Source organism: Poecile atricapillus, chromosome 5 (genome assembly GCF_030490865.1).
Source record: "Poecile atricapillus isolate bPoeAtr1 chromosome 5, bPoeAtr1.hap1, whole genome shotgun sequence".
In the NCBI taxonomy this organism is placed as follows: domain Eukaryota; kingdom Metazoa; phylum Chordata; class Aves; order Passeriformes; family Paridae; genus Poecile; species Poecile atricapillus.
Genome location: NC_081253.1, coordinates 28,265,552 through 28,281,581, shown reverse-complemented (window position 1 = coordinate 28,281,581; position 16,030 = coordinate 28,265,552). Strand labels below are relative to the sequence as shown.

Below are 16,030 nucleotides of genomic sequence, written 5' to 3'. Positions count from 1 at the left end.
TACTACGAAATAGTTGCATTTTCATTTCCACTGCTAAATACCTACGCCTCCCCCGCTCCCCCAAAATAAACAAAATTTACTCAGTTTTCCATTGTATTTGTACCATTTTTATTTGTAAAAATAACCATCTGAATGCACTGCAATAGTAGTTTACAGTTAGGGCTCTTTATTACATTAATACAGCATTCAGTAGTTTAAAAAGTTACTAAACTGTGCTTGAGAAGATTCAGGTTGAATTCCAAGTCATTCAGTGAATTAAGTTTTTTTTCCTCATTTCATATGTGACATTTACCCAAGTTCTTAAACTTCAATTTACAAAAGCAAACAATACCGACAAAACCCCACTGCAACCATCAAACGTTTTTATATCGTTTATTACAAATGTTATGCAAAATATAACACTGGCACCAGATGCGTATCACCATGGTTTGTAAAGATATATTGCACATGCTAAAGCATAAAATATAAGACAAAACCTACAAAACATAAGATATTGGCTTTAATATGTAGATCACTGCATAAGAAATGCATAAAATTACATTTTATACACACACTCAAGATTGTCACTAGTTTAAAACGCCCTTTCCTATAACACTGACCTAAGTTTACTTTTGTGTAATAAGAAAGCATTTTCAGCACTGCAAAAATTATACATTATTCCTATAGAAATTTAGCATATTAATTTTCATTTCAATGCAGGTAGAACATATGAAAAGAAGAAACACTTTATACATTCAAAAAAGGTCTGAAATGAAAATTTACTGGTAATATATTGCTTTTATAACACTCAAATGAAAAAAAAAAGAGACAAGTTTCACAAAACATTTCCATTATACACAAATATAAAAAGGCACTCTAATAGTTCTTACATGACTAAGAATAAAAATCACAATTTTTTTTTTAAAATCATCCTCAAATACATAACCAAGTTTCTCAACAGTACAATGGATAAACAATTCATTTCATGTGTTTGTTCTAATTCAATAACCTGGCAGTTGTTGACTGCATAAAAGTACCAAACACATTATGGTGCCCTTTAGTAGCGATGAACAGAAATCCCCTGAGCTATTTCACAGCAATTTCAGGCAGTCCGGAGGTTGTGACTCAGTATTTATGAGAGGCTTGGGAGCCCATCCTGCTCTGGATTCCACCTGCAGCTGTGGTTAAAATACAGGATGAAATGATCCTGCCAATACACCTGGGTAGGGAGCTGCCCTTCCCCAAGTGCCCTCTGCTGGGTGCAGACACAGAAGTTGTCCATGTACTGTAAGCTGCAGGATCCAGGGTTAAGTGCAACAATTCTGTATGATTACTCTTGTAAGAAGTCCACAGAAAGGCAAGGAGATTATTTACAAGAGTAACGTTACTCCCATGCTTAAATTCCTGCCCTAAACTACACATTTATTCCTACATGTGATAAATTACAGATTAATGTGCTAGCATACAAAAAAAAAAGGGATTCTGGTAACTCACATGAGATGTGGGACAGGGCAACACTGAGCACTCCTGAGCATCTCGCTCGTGGCACTTTTCCTCCTAAATCCAGCACTCTCAAAACAGGACCTGTGCAGTGCCCTGGAGGTGCAAGCACAGCGTATGTTCCCGTGCTTTTTGGAATGCTGCATCCTGACAGCATGGTAGGGTTTCATGGGTAAAGGTAAGAATTGGTTCCTGGAAGGACCAGCATGACTCAGAAATAAATCACCTCTGCTTCTGGGATGCACAAAGAGGCAGCAGTTGTTGCACTACACAATTACCAGTGTTACGAGGTATCGCAATTAGAAAAATGTTTTTGTAACTGTTTGGTAGCAGGCAAAAGTACTGAAACTTTATAAATGTCTGCTAAAAGTAATATAACAACTTTTCATAAAGAGGGCTGGTTTTGTCTTAATGAAGCACTGTCATGTAGGATAGAATAATTTTCTGTATTTCAGGGTGAGACTTATAACTAATCCTGCCAAGGAGCCTGCCTACATTTCTGCTTAAAATAAGATTAAAATGCTGATTCTGCTGTTAGACAGGTGGCAGCTATTTTCCATATGTTTGTTTTCAATGCCATCCTTCCACATAAAAAAACCCAAAATTTGGGATTACTATTCATTTTGGAACAGGCACCACTGAAAATTTTAACAACTGATCTCTCTTATTTTCAGTGCTTTAAGTAAGGTGGTTATTGCTATACTGCAAGTTTTAAGAGCAAAAATGCTGAGAAAAATCAATTAGAATTTTATTTCACACTATATCTGAGGAGAAAACAAAGGTTTCAGGTTCTCTGTCATTCTGTAGAAACTACAGAGTTGAGAGAAAAGAGGGGTTTTTTTGTTGTAAACTTTTGAAAATTGCTAATGTTCAGGGAAAAAATATGCAATTTTAGTAAGGCAAAATAAACTTAATATATAAATATTTTTTCCTAATTAAAGAACTGAAATCTGCCAATAGATTTTCAACAATTCAGCAGAACAGGGCTAACAACTGCAACTAAAATTCAACTCCTTCCTTTTCCTTTACCCTGCTGAAAGCGAGCACTGGGGAAGCTCATTTCACCCTCCCAGCACAGACACAGGCCTGAGACAAGCTGAGTGTGAATGACAGGGACAGGAACACCTGACTCCATGCTCTGCCACAGCTGCATGGGTTTTCTCACCTGTTTGGCAAGGGGCTGGATCCCTTTCTTAAGCTCCTAAACAAAGGAAGGTGTTTTGCTTTCTGCTTTTTCCCAACACAGCCAGTGGACCTTTGCATTCCGTACAAGATGGGCACTTTCCCAGAGTGCATCCACCCTTCCTTTTGCTACTCAGGCTCTCGGTCTTGCCAGATTCACATTTCGTTTCAGTATGCATGAATGCTAACTAGGAGAACAAGCCATAGTTGTTTTTCCTGGGCATTTGTTTCATTTCAAATAAATAGAAACACATTTACATTAAAAGTATATGAACATATTCTTAAGTCTGGGAAAAAAACCCACCTGTGGTCAACACATCATCAGTTAAAAATGTCAACTTGAAACCTGTGTCATAAAATGTAAAATTCAGCCAAGACTACTCAAACTATTACCTTAAAAGTGTATATTTTTATCATTTAGAAAAAACTACTTCATTATGTCACTCACATTTGAAGAAAAAAATAAAAGTAGCAAAGTCTTCAATTTAATTACTGAAGCATTTTGGTCCTCTTGGTACGGCTGGTTAGTTCATGATAGTTTTTGTTTGTGTTTTTTGTTTTTGTTTACAAAGTCTCATTCTTCCTTTTGTACATCTGTTGCAGAGGAGGGTCGGGGTCCATTTGACCTAGAAACTTTGGCAGAAGGAGTAAACATATTCACAAAGTTGACACTGCTTTAAGAGCTGGTGACAAAAGGCTTTTTAGCATCTATCTCTGGTCCCCTGCACAGTACTGTTGTGTTTCTGGTGTTTGGTATTTCAACTTTTGGTGTTACGCTTTCATTGCTTTACCTTTGCTCTGTTAATCAAAACACTGGCAAAAGTATTTTAAAATTCAATACTGTTTACAGTAAAAATAAGTTATTTAACCATAGAAAAGGAAAAAAGTGCCATTTAAATTGGCAAATCATTATAAACTTCTACATACACCTTTGTCTACACCTGATTTCTCCCCCTCTCCCTTTTTCTTTTTTTTCCTGGTACTGGATTCATGATTAATGGCTCAGATGACAGAAACATGCCATGACCCTAATTCTGTAGTGCAAATAAACCATACACATTTGTGCTGAATTGAAAAAAAATAAGGGCCAAGTGATTAGCATTTTACAGAAGTGATGTTCATGGGAAAATATGGTGAGATGAGCAGAATTTGGCCTTAAGAATTAACAACTACATTTTTCTAATTGTGTACTGCAACTAAGAACTGTAAAAAGTGCCTTCTGTATGTTTAAGTGCTTAATACAGGCAGAATGTTAAATGTTTTATTTCCTGTAGAAAATAATACAGGCATTTTTAAGATTACAACTTTACCTTTGGTTTGTGTAAAAAAAAAATCTCATTAAGAGAGCCCCTGGAAGCAGGAAACAGACAAATGTAGGAAAGGGGTGGTGCTCAAATCTGTGAAGGCTATGCTGGAAATAGGATTGTGTACTAAAGGTGCAGCTAAAACATGAAAGAACTCTTTATGAACAGTTCCCTGTTTATTTGTGCTGTCAAAAAGAAAAAAGGCATTTTCTCTTTTTCTACTTAAAGTAAGAGGTAGAGACTTTCCACAGGGGCACTTTGGGCCTAAAGAAAACATAAGGAAACTGAAAAGCTGCAGAACTCTAGTAGGAATATGTTCCAGTAAATCCCTCTAATTTTGTTATTTAAAGGCTTGATTCTCATCAACACTACAAATCTTTCGATACCGACTTGTCAGGAATAATAGTTAAGAATATAACTGTGGGATTTAAGCTGTTTAAAAAGACAAAATTTAAAGCTGAAATGAAATAATAACAAAAAAGTTTTTCTAATACCAATGAGTCAAAATGTTTCAGAATCCGAATCATTTTCATTGTACCCATCCTCTGTTCCTATGTTATTACTCAAGGGCTTATTGTAAGAGTTAATGCTACCCATAGCGGAGCCATCGCAGAGGTGTGTCCTGCCCAAATTGTCTTTTTTAAAACAAGTGAAGTTGAAAGCCGTCACTGAACTGGAGGGAGAAAAAGGCATCATGGTAGCCAAAATGAGTGCCAGGCAGTCAGCCACGTCTTTGTTAGGAGCACAAGCCAGGGCTGGCGTATGACCTGGGCACAAACGCAGACAAGGCAATGGTTAGTACTGAGGGCACCCGGGGCACCCAGCATTCCTCAGGTACATCTCTAGGGACACCGTGGGGACATGGATGGGGTTACACATGCCAGGCAACGGGCGTGTTACTCACTCACACGGGACATGCTGGGAGAGACACTGGGGGCACTGCAGTCACCGGGACCACAACAAGCACTGCTCGTGTGAGACCAGGCAGCAAACACTGCACCAGTTCAGTCAAAGCACTCGCTAAACACACTTCTACAGCACAGACAGCATGGCTGATACAGAACGGGCAGTACAGCAACAGGGACAGAAACTGGCATCGCTTTCTGCATGTATGAACGAGTCTCATTCTGAGAACAACAACTTTCATTAAATGTGAAAGATAATTAGTTTAAAATATTTTTGATTCAATAAGCAAATGATTTTAAAGACTGATCAGTTGAGTATCTACTCAACTTGGCAAGCAGTTTATTTAGGAATTAAATTATAAAAGAATTAGACCACTGCAGGGGGTACGTGAATAGCAGGTGCAACTGAGTACATGGATGTTTAGCTACCCAAATGTACCTTGTGTTAGAAGAATAACAGCTGTATTCAGCAAGCATGGCATACACTTCAAATACAGAGCTGATATGACTCCAATGTCAGTCAAAGGAAGGACTGAGGAGCTATTGGAAGCTTGTCTTCACTGCAGTTTAACTTGGCTCCAGTCCAAGCACTGTCCCTAAAGCAGCTCTTCATGTACACGAGCCCTGGAAGCCAGTGTGCTCATTACACTTACTGTCTGTACATTTTACAGGCTGCTGTGCAGAACTCCAGCATTTCCCAACAAATCCTACTTTCATGCTAAGAGCTGAAAAATTATTTTGCAGGTGGTCAAATCTTCAGTGCTGAAGCAATAATAATGTGAGGCAGTGGCCACTTCTGGTACCTACTGCCTTGAGGAAGCCAAATCTGCAGCACAGATGAATTTGGTGGGCAAAAAGAGAATACAGTTTTGTTGCAAAATACCCACATTTAAGCACTGATTGCAGTCAGTGCATTTCCTCTTCCATGTTAGTTCCATGTGTTCAAGTGTTAATATTCTCTAGATCTGTAAGTACACTGAGATTCTACTTTTAACATCTTGAACATCTCTCTTTTAAACTGTGCATGCTGTTCCTAGGAAAACTAAATTTATATAAAATTTAAACTTAATTGTCATTTGTTACATACAAATTAGCTGGACCTGTATGTACTATTTTAAGGATAAAATCTGTGGTTAGAAGCTAGTCTGGTTCATTTTGCTGTCCCCTATTTCTAAGTGAGGTTAGGGTCAGATGACTTCTGGGGAATTCATTCTGGCAAGTACAGCTAAGTAGCATTTGGCTTATAGCAAATACCACTCATTTTCATCCATAGATTGCAAATTTCTTGCAATGATAGGTGAGTAGTTACTTCATTTATTGTTTCTTTACAGATATGGAAAGATGGAGGTACCAAATTGTTACATTAATGCCATGAAGTTAGTATTGTAAGAAAGACCAACTTGTTTCAGGAAGGTATTTTTTAAAACTATAATTGTGGAATCACATCCCTCTATGGTTCCTCATAATTTTTAGGGAAGGACTTCGTTGAAGTCTGAAACAAAATTATTCAATTTAGTAACCGATTATGTATTTTATGAGATAACAGTAATTTAATTGCATATCTTGGATTAGGTCAAGTAATTGGCAAGCACAAGGTTTGATCTCAGAATGAGCTGGGACACACTCAAACGTATGTTGATGGTTTTCTTCCTACCCATTAAAACATGCGCTGATTGAATGCAAAATCCTTAATTCTTCTGCAAGGCGTCAGAATTATCCGGTGCCACTTGCATGTTTAGGAAATTCAAGTTACCACTGCACTCAGGCATTAAAAAAGACTAGCTGTTGACAGTACATGCAAAATGAACAGTAAAAGGGACCACTGTGATGTTTAAAGTAGATTTTTATACTAACAAAAGAGCATCTTAATTTTTTTTTTTAAATACGTACTCACACAACTCATTGTTCTTGGAAGGATAAAAGCATCAATGAAGCCTATCACCACCTTTTAAGTCTACTGCTTCAGTCTGTTGTAAAATTACCTGTTGGGTCCTACTGAAGACTGTCAAAGTGTATAATTTACTTACCATTTTCATCTACTGCCAGGACGCAGGCCCCTTTGGCCAGCAACTCTTCAACCACCATCTTTAGGCCATTTCGTGCAGCAATGTGAAGAGGTCTACAAAAACATAACTAAATTCAACTTCAGTTTACAACAGATTTTCTAAACAAAGTAAGGCAACGCTTAAACATACCCAGCATCTGAAAGAGAATTGTTTCCTTCCTTGGATCATAAGAATTATATCCTAGACACTAAATTTTATTGCAGCCTTTGAAATAATTGTCATGTTTCACATCTATAAAACAAGATATTTTTTTTGTGCAAGCACACAAAGACTGCTTAATACTTTCCAGTCTAAAGACCTTCTTTGAAAGGTTCTAATTTTTGCACTGTTTGCAGCACACAGTCGATGTTTTAAAGGAAAAGGAATCCAAGACTGAAGAAACACCCGTGTTCTGTCCTTAATTCTGGCTGTTCAATATCATTGTATTGCCTTTTTATCCTTGAACACTCAATTGCTAATCTCTGTTAGTGCAGAGCAGCTGGAAATTAAAAATAGCCCCTGGTTTGCTCCTTTCCTGGCCCAACACCCAATTCTCCAGTTTGGGGACAGCTAGCAGGACAGGAAAAAAAACATTTTCATATTGGAAGAGGGGAAAAAAGGACTAAGATGGAATGAATTCTTCTGCAAGCTCTAGGTGATCTGCCACCTCACCTGAACTCTCCTATGGTGGGATTCCCCCATGCCAACAATTACAGCTGATAACATATGCTATGGATAGAAGCTCCACATAAAATATCGGCTAAAAAAAACACCTTCTGAGAACTAAATGCATCAACTAAAGCCTAAGTAAGTCTAAGTAAATTATTTAAATTTAAGGTGAAGCTCAAAAAGCTAGAAAATGCCAGAGGTATACTTACACATTCATATGGTTAATAGACATTTTGATGTAGTCTTCATATAAATGACCTCATATAATTTTTCCAGCAGATCATGCATAAAAATGGCATCAATAGAATCAAAATTCAAAGTAAGAATGCAATACAATTTGGGTCTTTTTCAAGGGAAAGCATTCCAAAAGTCAGAAATTAACTTTATTATTCTATGAAGTAATCTGAGCCATGAATTTGAAATGGTAAACTGGAATATGCTGGTAAATCGACCAAACTTGAGAGGATCAGGCTATACTTACGTCTGCAATGCATTATTTTTTGCATTAATAAGGCTCTGTTCTTGGATCTTGTCAAGTATTAACAAGGCACATTTTTCATGACCCTGTAGTCAGGGAAAAAAACCCAAAAGTGTTAATTTGATGAGGAGTTTGAAATTGAGGCAAAAGAAATGTTACATAATAAAACTGAAATTTAATAACTCAACTTGAAATACAAAAGACGCTGCTCAATAAGGCTGTGTATGTAGAAGGTGAGCTAAGCAAGTCTTAAAATACCATTTGTGAAACACCACTGCTGGGATGTTTTAGCACATTTAGAAATGTAGACATTCACCTGTCTTTCAACCCTGCATTCATTAAATATGAATTCACTTTCTCAGCTTTCAGAGAATGCTGTGTTTTCTCTTGAGTGAGAGTTCAGTGGATGATTTATCAGAACTCCACAATGACAGAGAATGCTTTCATCTCAGAAACGAATACCACACTTTGTGGGTCTTTAAATGCCTTTCTGTATTATTAATAAACTACTACAAAACCTCTTCAGTGTCAGAGAGCTCTCACAATGGAACTTTGGGAATAATACAGATCCGGGCCTTATTTCTGATCCTGTTGCAGCACAGCAAGTTGCAGATGCTGAGCCTACAGTCCTGGCAGGTGAACAGCTGCCTGAAGGACCTTGAGAATTCAGCTCATGTGTCTGCAGAAACTGGAGTAATATGATCACACTGGAATCCAATCTGTGGATAGGAGCAAAAGAAAAGGCCCAGGAGAGGGAATCCTATGGGCATTTCTTTTTGCAGAAATAGCAGTAGAAATTTGAATTAAGAGGAAGAAGGGTTAGGAAGAGACACCATTACCCATCTAATCAATACTTCTGGTTTCACTCCTGCTTCATTAAGGGAAAAATTTGTGCTCCTTTCACAGGAATTGGAGATTAATAAAAAAATATTTTATTTTTCTTTGTTACTGAACCTGTTAAACTGTTTTGCAGTGAGATTATCTGGTAAAACTTTAAAGGGTTTCCTTTACTTCTCTTAGTGTCACTAACTTAAATTTTGGCTGTCATAAGAGCCATCCCTATTTCTCAATGTACAGTACCTTAAAACAGACTAGAGAAAAAGCTTGGAACAACTTTCCCTTCCTCACCACAACCTTGACCACCGCATCTCCACAGCAGAAAAAAACTTGGGAGCATAATCACACACATACGTTCATACAGACTGATGAGAATAAAAACACAGAGAGGTCTTCAACTTACTTTACTGCTAGCCAAGTGCAAAGATGTATTCAACTCCTTGTCTTTTAATGTCAGGTCAGCCTTGGCAATGTTCACCAAAAAGTCTGAGGTATAGAGTAGAAATCAATGAACAATCCCAATGGGCAGATGAACATATCAAAAGAGAGGAAAAAATTACTGTTTCAATATACATGTGCACGGATGTTATACAATTAAGTCTTTATATGATGTAAGTCTTATAATAATGAAATTAGTGAATGAGAACAGACTAATCTTGTGCAGTTAATCAGCGAGCAAATGCAGAGCTAGCAGCTAATTTGTGGTGCCCCAAACTCTCAAACAAATATCGATCTTAATTTATTTATGAACTTCCTTACATGCAGATCAGCAATTTTTGCCTGTATCACCTCCACCTGAGAACAACTGTAAATCCCACTTTGAGAGGACTGAGGGGATATAAAGAACTTGGGGTGCAGCCTGTGCTGTTGAAGTTGGAGGAAAAGGGAATTCTGCAGAGTCTGTAAGATCTCCAGTCTGTGTGCCTGTGGCACACAGTCTAGCCTGGAAAAAGCGGCTGCTGATAGCTGCCTTTTCAAGAATGGGGCTTCCTATAAGGCAGGGCAGGAAAAGGTTATATAATCCTTTTCACACATGCAGCTTTACTTCTCCTCAAAATCAAGGAAATAAACAGGAGAACAGAATTACTTCTGCCCTCATGCTCTTTACAGTGTGCTCTTGGGAGGAAGTAAGACTCAAATTTGTCATTGCAAATGTTCACCAAGACTGCAGAGAAGAAGTATTCTTTAATGGATGAAAAGCTATTTCCTTCCAGAAGGGTACTATCCACATAACCTATTTCCCTTGCTCAGTTTCCCAGGATGGCAGGGGTTAGCCCCGTGGGGCAGAAGTACAGGGTCGGAGGCTGCACTCACCGACGGCGCCCAGGTGCCCGCTGTGCGCTGCCATCATGAGCGGCGTTCTGCCCGCGCGGTCGGCGGCGTTCACCTGTGCGCTGTGGCTCAGCAGCAGCTGCAGGCACTCCACGTGGTCGGCGAAGGCTGCGGCGTGCAGGGGTGTCCTGGGGGAGCGACACCCACACAGCTTGTGCTAAAGAAGGGCAATATCCCAACCTCCCCAAGAACCTCAAAGTGCAAGAGATTTTATTTTTCTTCCTATCAAATTTGAGTTGTCACCATAAGAAGGTTGTGGTAGTGGCAGCTGGAGTAAATGAAACAATATTTCCAGTCTCCAAAGGTGGGTATGATAGTATGGAGATATGATATTGTGACGAATCTTGTATTAGCAGCCTGTTTATTTTAACAGAGCATATTGTATAACATGAAAAGCAGTAAAATCCCTCATCCTTATTAATCTGATTTTAGCTTTTTTTAGCAAGCCTCAGTTGGGAAGAATTATCAGAAAAAAAAGAGATCTGTTATTTAAAACAAATTAAAATATTTTGAATTGTAGTCAGAGATACTGCAGCAACAAGCCACAAGTAACTGCAGTACTATAAAAGGCAGAAGGAATTCAATCCCCTTTGAAGGTTATCAGTTTCTACAAGACATAGACACTGGAATTCATTCGCTGTGGCTCTCTGGCATTTTGGGTCTGAAGGGCGACTACTAGACATGAAAGATACTTGGTACACAGCCCAGCTCAGTGCTGCTCCTGTTTTGCTTATCAGCAAAGGTGAGGTGCTCTTACCCCCCTCACAAAATTCAGTAATCACTGCTACTGAGGGTATAAAATTTGTTTTAATCAAAAACAATGAGTGTTCAGTTTTCAGAATCTCAGCAATTTTAATTAAATATATACATATATGGTGAGGAGATTCTCAATGTGACAAATGAAGGATTGGCCTGAATGCTCATCTCTTGCTGTAATAGTTTTATTTTGCTGCATAGATATTCGCAGTTGTGTGCCCTGAGAATGCCAACAACATGAAAACCATTAATGAAATACTTTTCTGTATGTACATAGCATCACTCCATTTAGCAAAGATAAATGTGTTTCAACATTTAAGAAAGAAAACGGGTCCAGGGAAACAGCCTATAGCCATAGCTGTTCTAAACAAAGAAAATACTATTTCTATTATATTTTTTTCATATATACTCTGAATACTTCATATTCTTGCTTTAAGTGAGATGTCACTTAGCTGTGCTGCAGTGTAAACTGCTGTCTGAAAGAGTCAGCGTGACATGTCTTAGCTCAACCATAACAGATAAGGATTAGTGCGAGAGGTTCAGAAAGAACTATGAAAAATACTGAATGGAGTCATGAAATACAATTTGTTCAAGGAACTTTTACCTTCCTTTGTCATCTTCACAATTGACAATGCCAGCGTCGATGGCTCCGATGAGTAGTGATGCACAGTTTTCATGATCATTGATTCTGCCAAAGAAAATACATCTTTGAAAAGGTCATGGCTACATATTTTTCCACTTTCCAATATTGGTTTACTTTACTTCCCATTAATATTTCTTAGTGGTTACTTCTAAGTTACCCTAATATGCCTTTGTCTTAATGCTTTTAGTCACACTTCTGCATATTCATCATCTCTCCATTTAACCAAACTGCATCTACGATGGATTTCAGTCTCTAAGTTGGTCAGCTAAACTGATCCTTAATTCATTATGCACAAAGGTAATTTCAAAGTCCAGAACAAAGCTAGGATTAAAACCCTAATATCTTAAAACCCTTACTCTCAATGTCAAACACACTTGGGCTGGGAAAGCACTCAGTCATAGACACATGAAGACAGCTTTATTCTAATGTTTAAAGTACTGAAACCCACATCTCTTCCAAGTCACACATTTAGCACTTTGATTTGATGGATGTGTTCAATTAGTACTTTTTCTGGGTTTTTCTTTAGGAAAATGAACAGTATTTAGTAACAGTAATGGACACAAAGTATAGCTGACACACTTCCACAATGGATGAAAAGCTATTTTCATCTTAAATTTGCAAACATGTTTAAATTGCACACATTTTAGTGAGCTTGAGAATTGCATACTGGTTTAAAATAATATGAATACTGACATGTTTTTCAAAGCTGTTACTAGAAATTCTGATTTAAAATAATATGTTTCAGTCACAAGGAATTGTATTTCAAGTGATCAGCTTTAAAATCATTTGCTCATGCAAATAATTTTCAAAACAGCTTGCTTTATTCTCATACTGCTACTTTCTGTAGACATATCCTAAAGCAGCATGCAGTTGTTACTGGAGATTTCTACTTACACGGCACAGTGCAGTGGAGAGAAGCTATTACCATAGAACTTGTGGAAAAGTTTTTGTTCCAAGAGTACCTCTATGCAGTTTTCATGCCCTATGAGAGAGCAGATATTTCACAGTGTTGCACAAAGCAGATAGTTGACTTAATTAATATTAGGCTTACACAGGTTGGAATTTCACACTTTTAAGTTCAAAGTTGAACATGATGCGTATATGAGCTCTTATGTGATAAATCAGAGAATTTTTAAATTTTATGGCAGCAGCAAGAGAGATACAGACTAATTTTAGCATTTATTGAGCAAAAAGGAAATAAAAAAAAGCTCTTTTTAATGTGATGTCATGTATGTTGCATTACATCCAAAGCTTAAATGTCAATTCTGAGAAGCTTTATCCTTATATTAAGCAATGAGTTCAGATTATCTCCTTTAGAATAATCAGTTCAGTTCAGAACATCCATCTATTCACACGTTCTCTTGCACCAAGAGCTCAAAGGAGCATTCCTGGTCTCACAGAAATCAATTTCAGCATGGACATGAATAAAACCAGAATTTCATCCTGGCTTCTTGTGATTTGGAGCAAACGAGCCGCAGAGTCCCTGGGAAGTAGCGCTGGAATTTCCCTGGCTTCTGAACTGAAGGGTGCACATAGCAAATGCTAACTACAGACAGCAAACAGGGATAATTTGCCTCTTCATTTCCAGCTCCTCCACCACATTTCCCCGCAGCTGAGGCCACCCTTCACCCAGGCAGTAGCTCCAGGAGAGCCTTACCATTGTAACAAGCCCAGTGCAGGGGTGTGTAGCCCTGGTTGTCTTTCAGGCTGCAGTCCTCCTCGGAAAGAGCCACCTGCAGTAACTCGCTCAGCCACGTGGCGTGACCCCGAGCTGCTGCAAAGTGCAGAGGTGTCCTGCCTCTGGCATCTTTACACAGAATAGAGACTTCTTTCTCTAACAGCATCTGAACACATTCTTCATGCCCAGTCATGATCTGGTAACAAAGAAATGAGTAAAGAGATTGACATAACACAGATTCTTGACCCTGAAATATGGAATGTGATTGATGCCTGTGAACGTGAAATGGTGTGGATGGGATTCAGCAAGCAGAGATGAGAACCCCTTTGCTCACCTGCTGAACTGCTCACTGCAGTTATCAGAGTTGTGTATAAATATCATCCCTTGCATCAGTTCCATATTGGGTAAGAAGCTAGACTTAGCTAGGAAAGTCTAGCTTAGTCAAGCTGGACTAGAAAAGATTAGATCTGCCTCAAGTTTCACTGCCTCTAGAAAAAACTTACAGGACTTACTACTTATTTAGCATTCCAAGAAAAATGAATGTAACTACTGGTCAGTTCTTTCAAAGAAATTATTTTCAAAATTCTTAAGTTGCTCAGTTACAAGAATAATGATTGCTATTATAAAGTGTCTAGAGATAAAACCAACCAAACAAAAAAGTGGTCTAATCATTATTTTGGCTAATTAATTAATGCAAATGTGAAATAAAAGCAAAGCATCACTAAGAGCAGATCTATCTTGCTTTGTGTCTCACTGATTATGCTTGGTCATGTTTCCAATCATTTACAGTGTTCTCTAGATTTAAATATCCCTGTACTTATAAGTGAATTGTAGTCACAGCAAAACAAATAATAAAGGATTATAAAAATTAAGTCACCCCTCGATGTAAAGCTGTGCATCCCAGGAGATCAGCTGCATCTACAGATGCTTCTTTTTCAAGTAATAAAGAAACAGCATCAATGTGCCCATATGCCACTGCAAGCATTAGTGGAGTTCTAGGGAAAAAAAAAAAGAAAAGCAGAGCAGTGATAGCTATAAAATGGCATTTGTCCCTGCTAACTTACATAGAGAAATCAGGAAGCCCTGCATTTCTTGCCACTCCTACCCATGAACCTGGTTCTTTTCCCCACATTTATACATGACACCCGAGTGAAGACCTTTTGTATGAAATTATTAAGATGTTTAACAACCAACTGCCATGACTAAAATAGTAACAAACCCACTTGTAAGCAGTTTACAGAGCAACACCTTTCAAGACAATGTGTTCTCTTAATTACCTATAATTACTATCACCTCCAGTGACACACGAGTTTTACAATACCAAGTCTTGTGAATGCATGTCCCTGCTAGCTACCAAGATGACAATGACCCTAAGTATTTATTTTGCAAATGCTGCACAGTTGCTTAAAGGGGATGAAGTAACATGAGGAAATATTCAAGCTGAAATTTGGACTAACATATCTTTCATTTGTTTCTGAAAGAGATCTATTCTCCATCTATTTTTAGGCAGACTAATACCATTTAAAATTAAATATGCAGACATTATACGTACAACATTATACGTTCCAGACACCCCAAATGAGTTTCTTAAACCATTCACATTTTCACTTTAAAAATATGTCTTATTCTCCCTCTATAACTGCCATTTAACAAGCAGTAAATTTTTTGTAGGAACATCTCAAATGCACGTGTCACCTCAAATAGACACTGTGTGCTACTGCACAAGTCTAATGTACCAAATAAACCCTAGAATAGCAATGTTTTAGAAGGAAAAAGAATCTATAGAAACATCTCAGAAGCTTGTTAATTTTTTATTGAATCTGGCCCTCCACATCTATAAAAGATTGTTTAAAGTATGAAGCAGAGGCTAAGATTAATGGTTAGTCCTTTCCACATGGCTTACATCAACTGAATGTGTACTTTGTAATCTCTGCCAAATTCTGTGAGCAGAAGTGCAGGAAATACAGTATTTCAAATAAGTACTTTTTTGTGAGAAATATGAGATGCTATTTGAATTACAGAGCTGGAAAAAAAAAAAAGCCCACAAAGAAAACTTACTGTCCTTTGGCGTCTGTCACATCAGGGTTGTCTGCAACTTCCAGCAACAACCGTAAACAAGGTGTATGGCCATTAATGACTATAAAGGAAAAAAATTATGTTTAATTTCAGATACTTTTCCACTGGAATGCTTAGGGATAAGAAATATCCTTATAAACAAGGAAAATACTCCACCATATAAGAGATCCATATTCCCTCAATTTTCATTTAACTTGTGCCAGTGAAATGGTGAGCTGTTTTTTCCTTGACCTCACAAAGATTAGGATTAGTTCTCTTAGACATAAAAATCCCAAAGGAGTAAAACAGAAATTGTGATATTCACTACTGAGAAGATTTCTACTAAAGCAGACAGCATTTCATAATTCCCCAGACTGAGCAGGCAGGCAAAGCTTTCTGCATTCAGGGCTGGAACACAGTAGGAAGTACATTGTCAAGGCTCCTTCATGTTATGTGTGCTGCACAAGTGAGTACTTCAGTGCTACTATGAAAAAAAAAAACTGCAAAGAATGACCAACCATACAAATGTCATATTCATAAAAGCACATAACACCAGAGACTAAAATCACCTTTGAGTTTATCCATTTTATCAGAAATGAAACTTAACAAAAACATTTGTGTTTGGAGTTTTGGTTTGGATTTTGGGGGCGAGGGGTGTATTTTGCCT

The 16,030-nt window shown here is 37.8% G+C and overlaps 1 protein-coding gene across 4 annotated transcripts in view; it reads right to left on the bottom strand.

Annotated features, from left to right (window-relative positions):
• Nucleotides 1-84: 84 nt before the first annotated feature.
• The window catches only part of ANKRD44 (ankyrin repeat domain 44), a 131,497-nt gene continuing 115,551 nt past the window's right edge, over nucleotides 85-16,030 (bottom strand). For 2 of the 4 annotated variants that reach the window (XM_058839942.1, XM_058839941.1), the window contains exons 19-28: nucleotides 15,367-15,445; nucleotides 14,186-14,303; nucleotides 13,288-13,504; nucleotides 12,525-12,612; nucleotides 11,592-11,675; nucleotides 10,214-10,359; nucleotides 9,303-9,385; nucleotides 8,066-8,148; nucleotides 6,898-6,989; nucleotides 85-4,732 (exon numbers count right to left, since the gene is read on the bottom strand). In XM_058839942.1, the coding sequence (XP_058695925.1) occupies nucleotides 4,467-4,732; nucleotides 6,898-6,989; nucleotides 8,066-8,148; nucleotides 9,303-9,385; nucleotides 10,214-10,359; nucleotides 11,592-11,675; nucleotides 12,525-12,612; nucleotides 13,288-13,504; nucleotides 14,186-14,303; nucleotides 15,367-15,445 (1,256 nt within the window). In that variant the 3' untranslated portion in view covers nucleotides 85-4,466. The remainder of the gene's footprint in view (nucleotides 4,733-6,897; nucleotides 6,990-8,065; nucleotides 8,149-9,302; nucleotides 9,386-10,213; nucleotides 10,360-11,591; nucleotides 11,676-12,524; nucleotides 12,613-13,287; nucleotides 13,505-14,185; nucleotides 14,304-15,366; nucleotides 15,446-16,030) is intronic. The other 2 variants (XM_058839944.1, XM_058839943.1) reach the window with 1 other exon arrangement.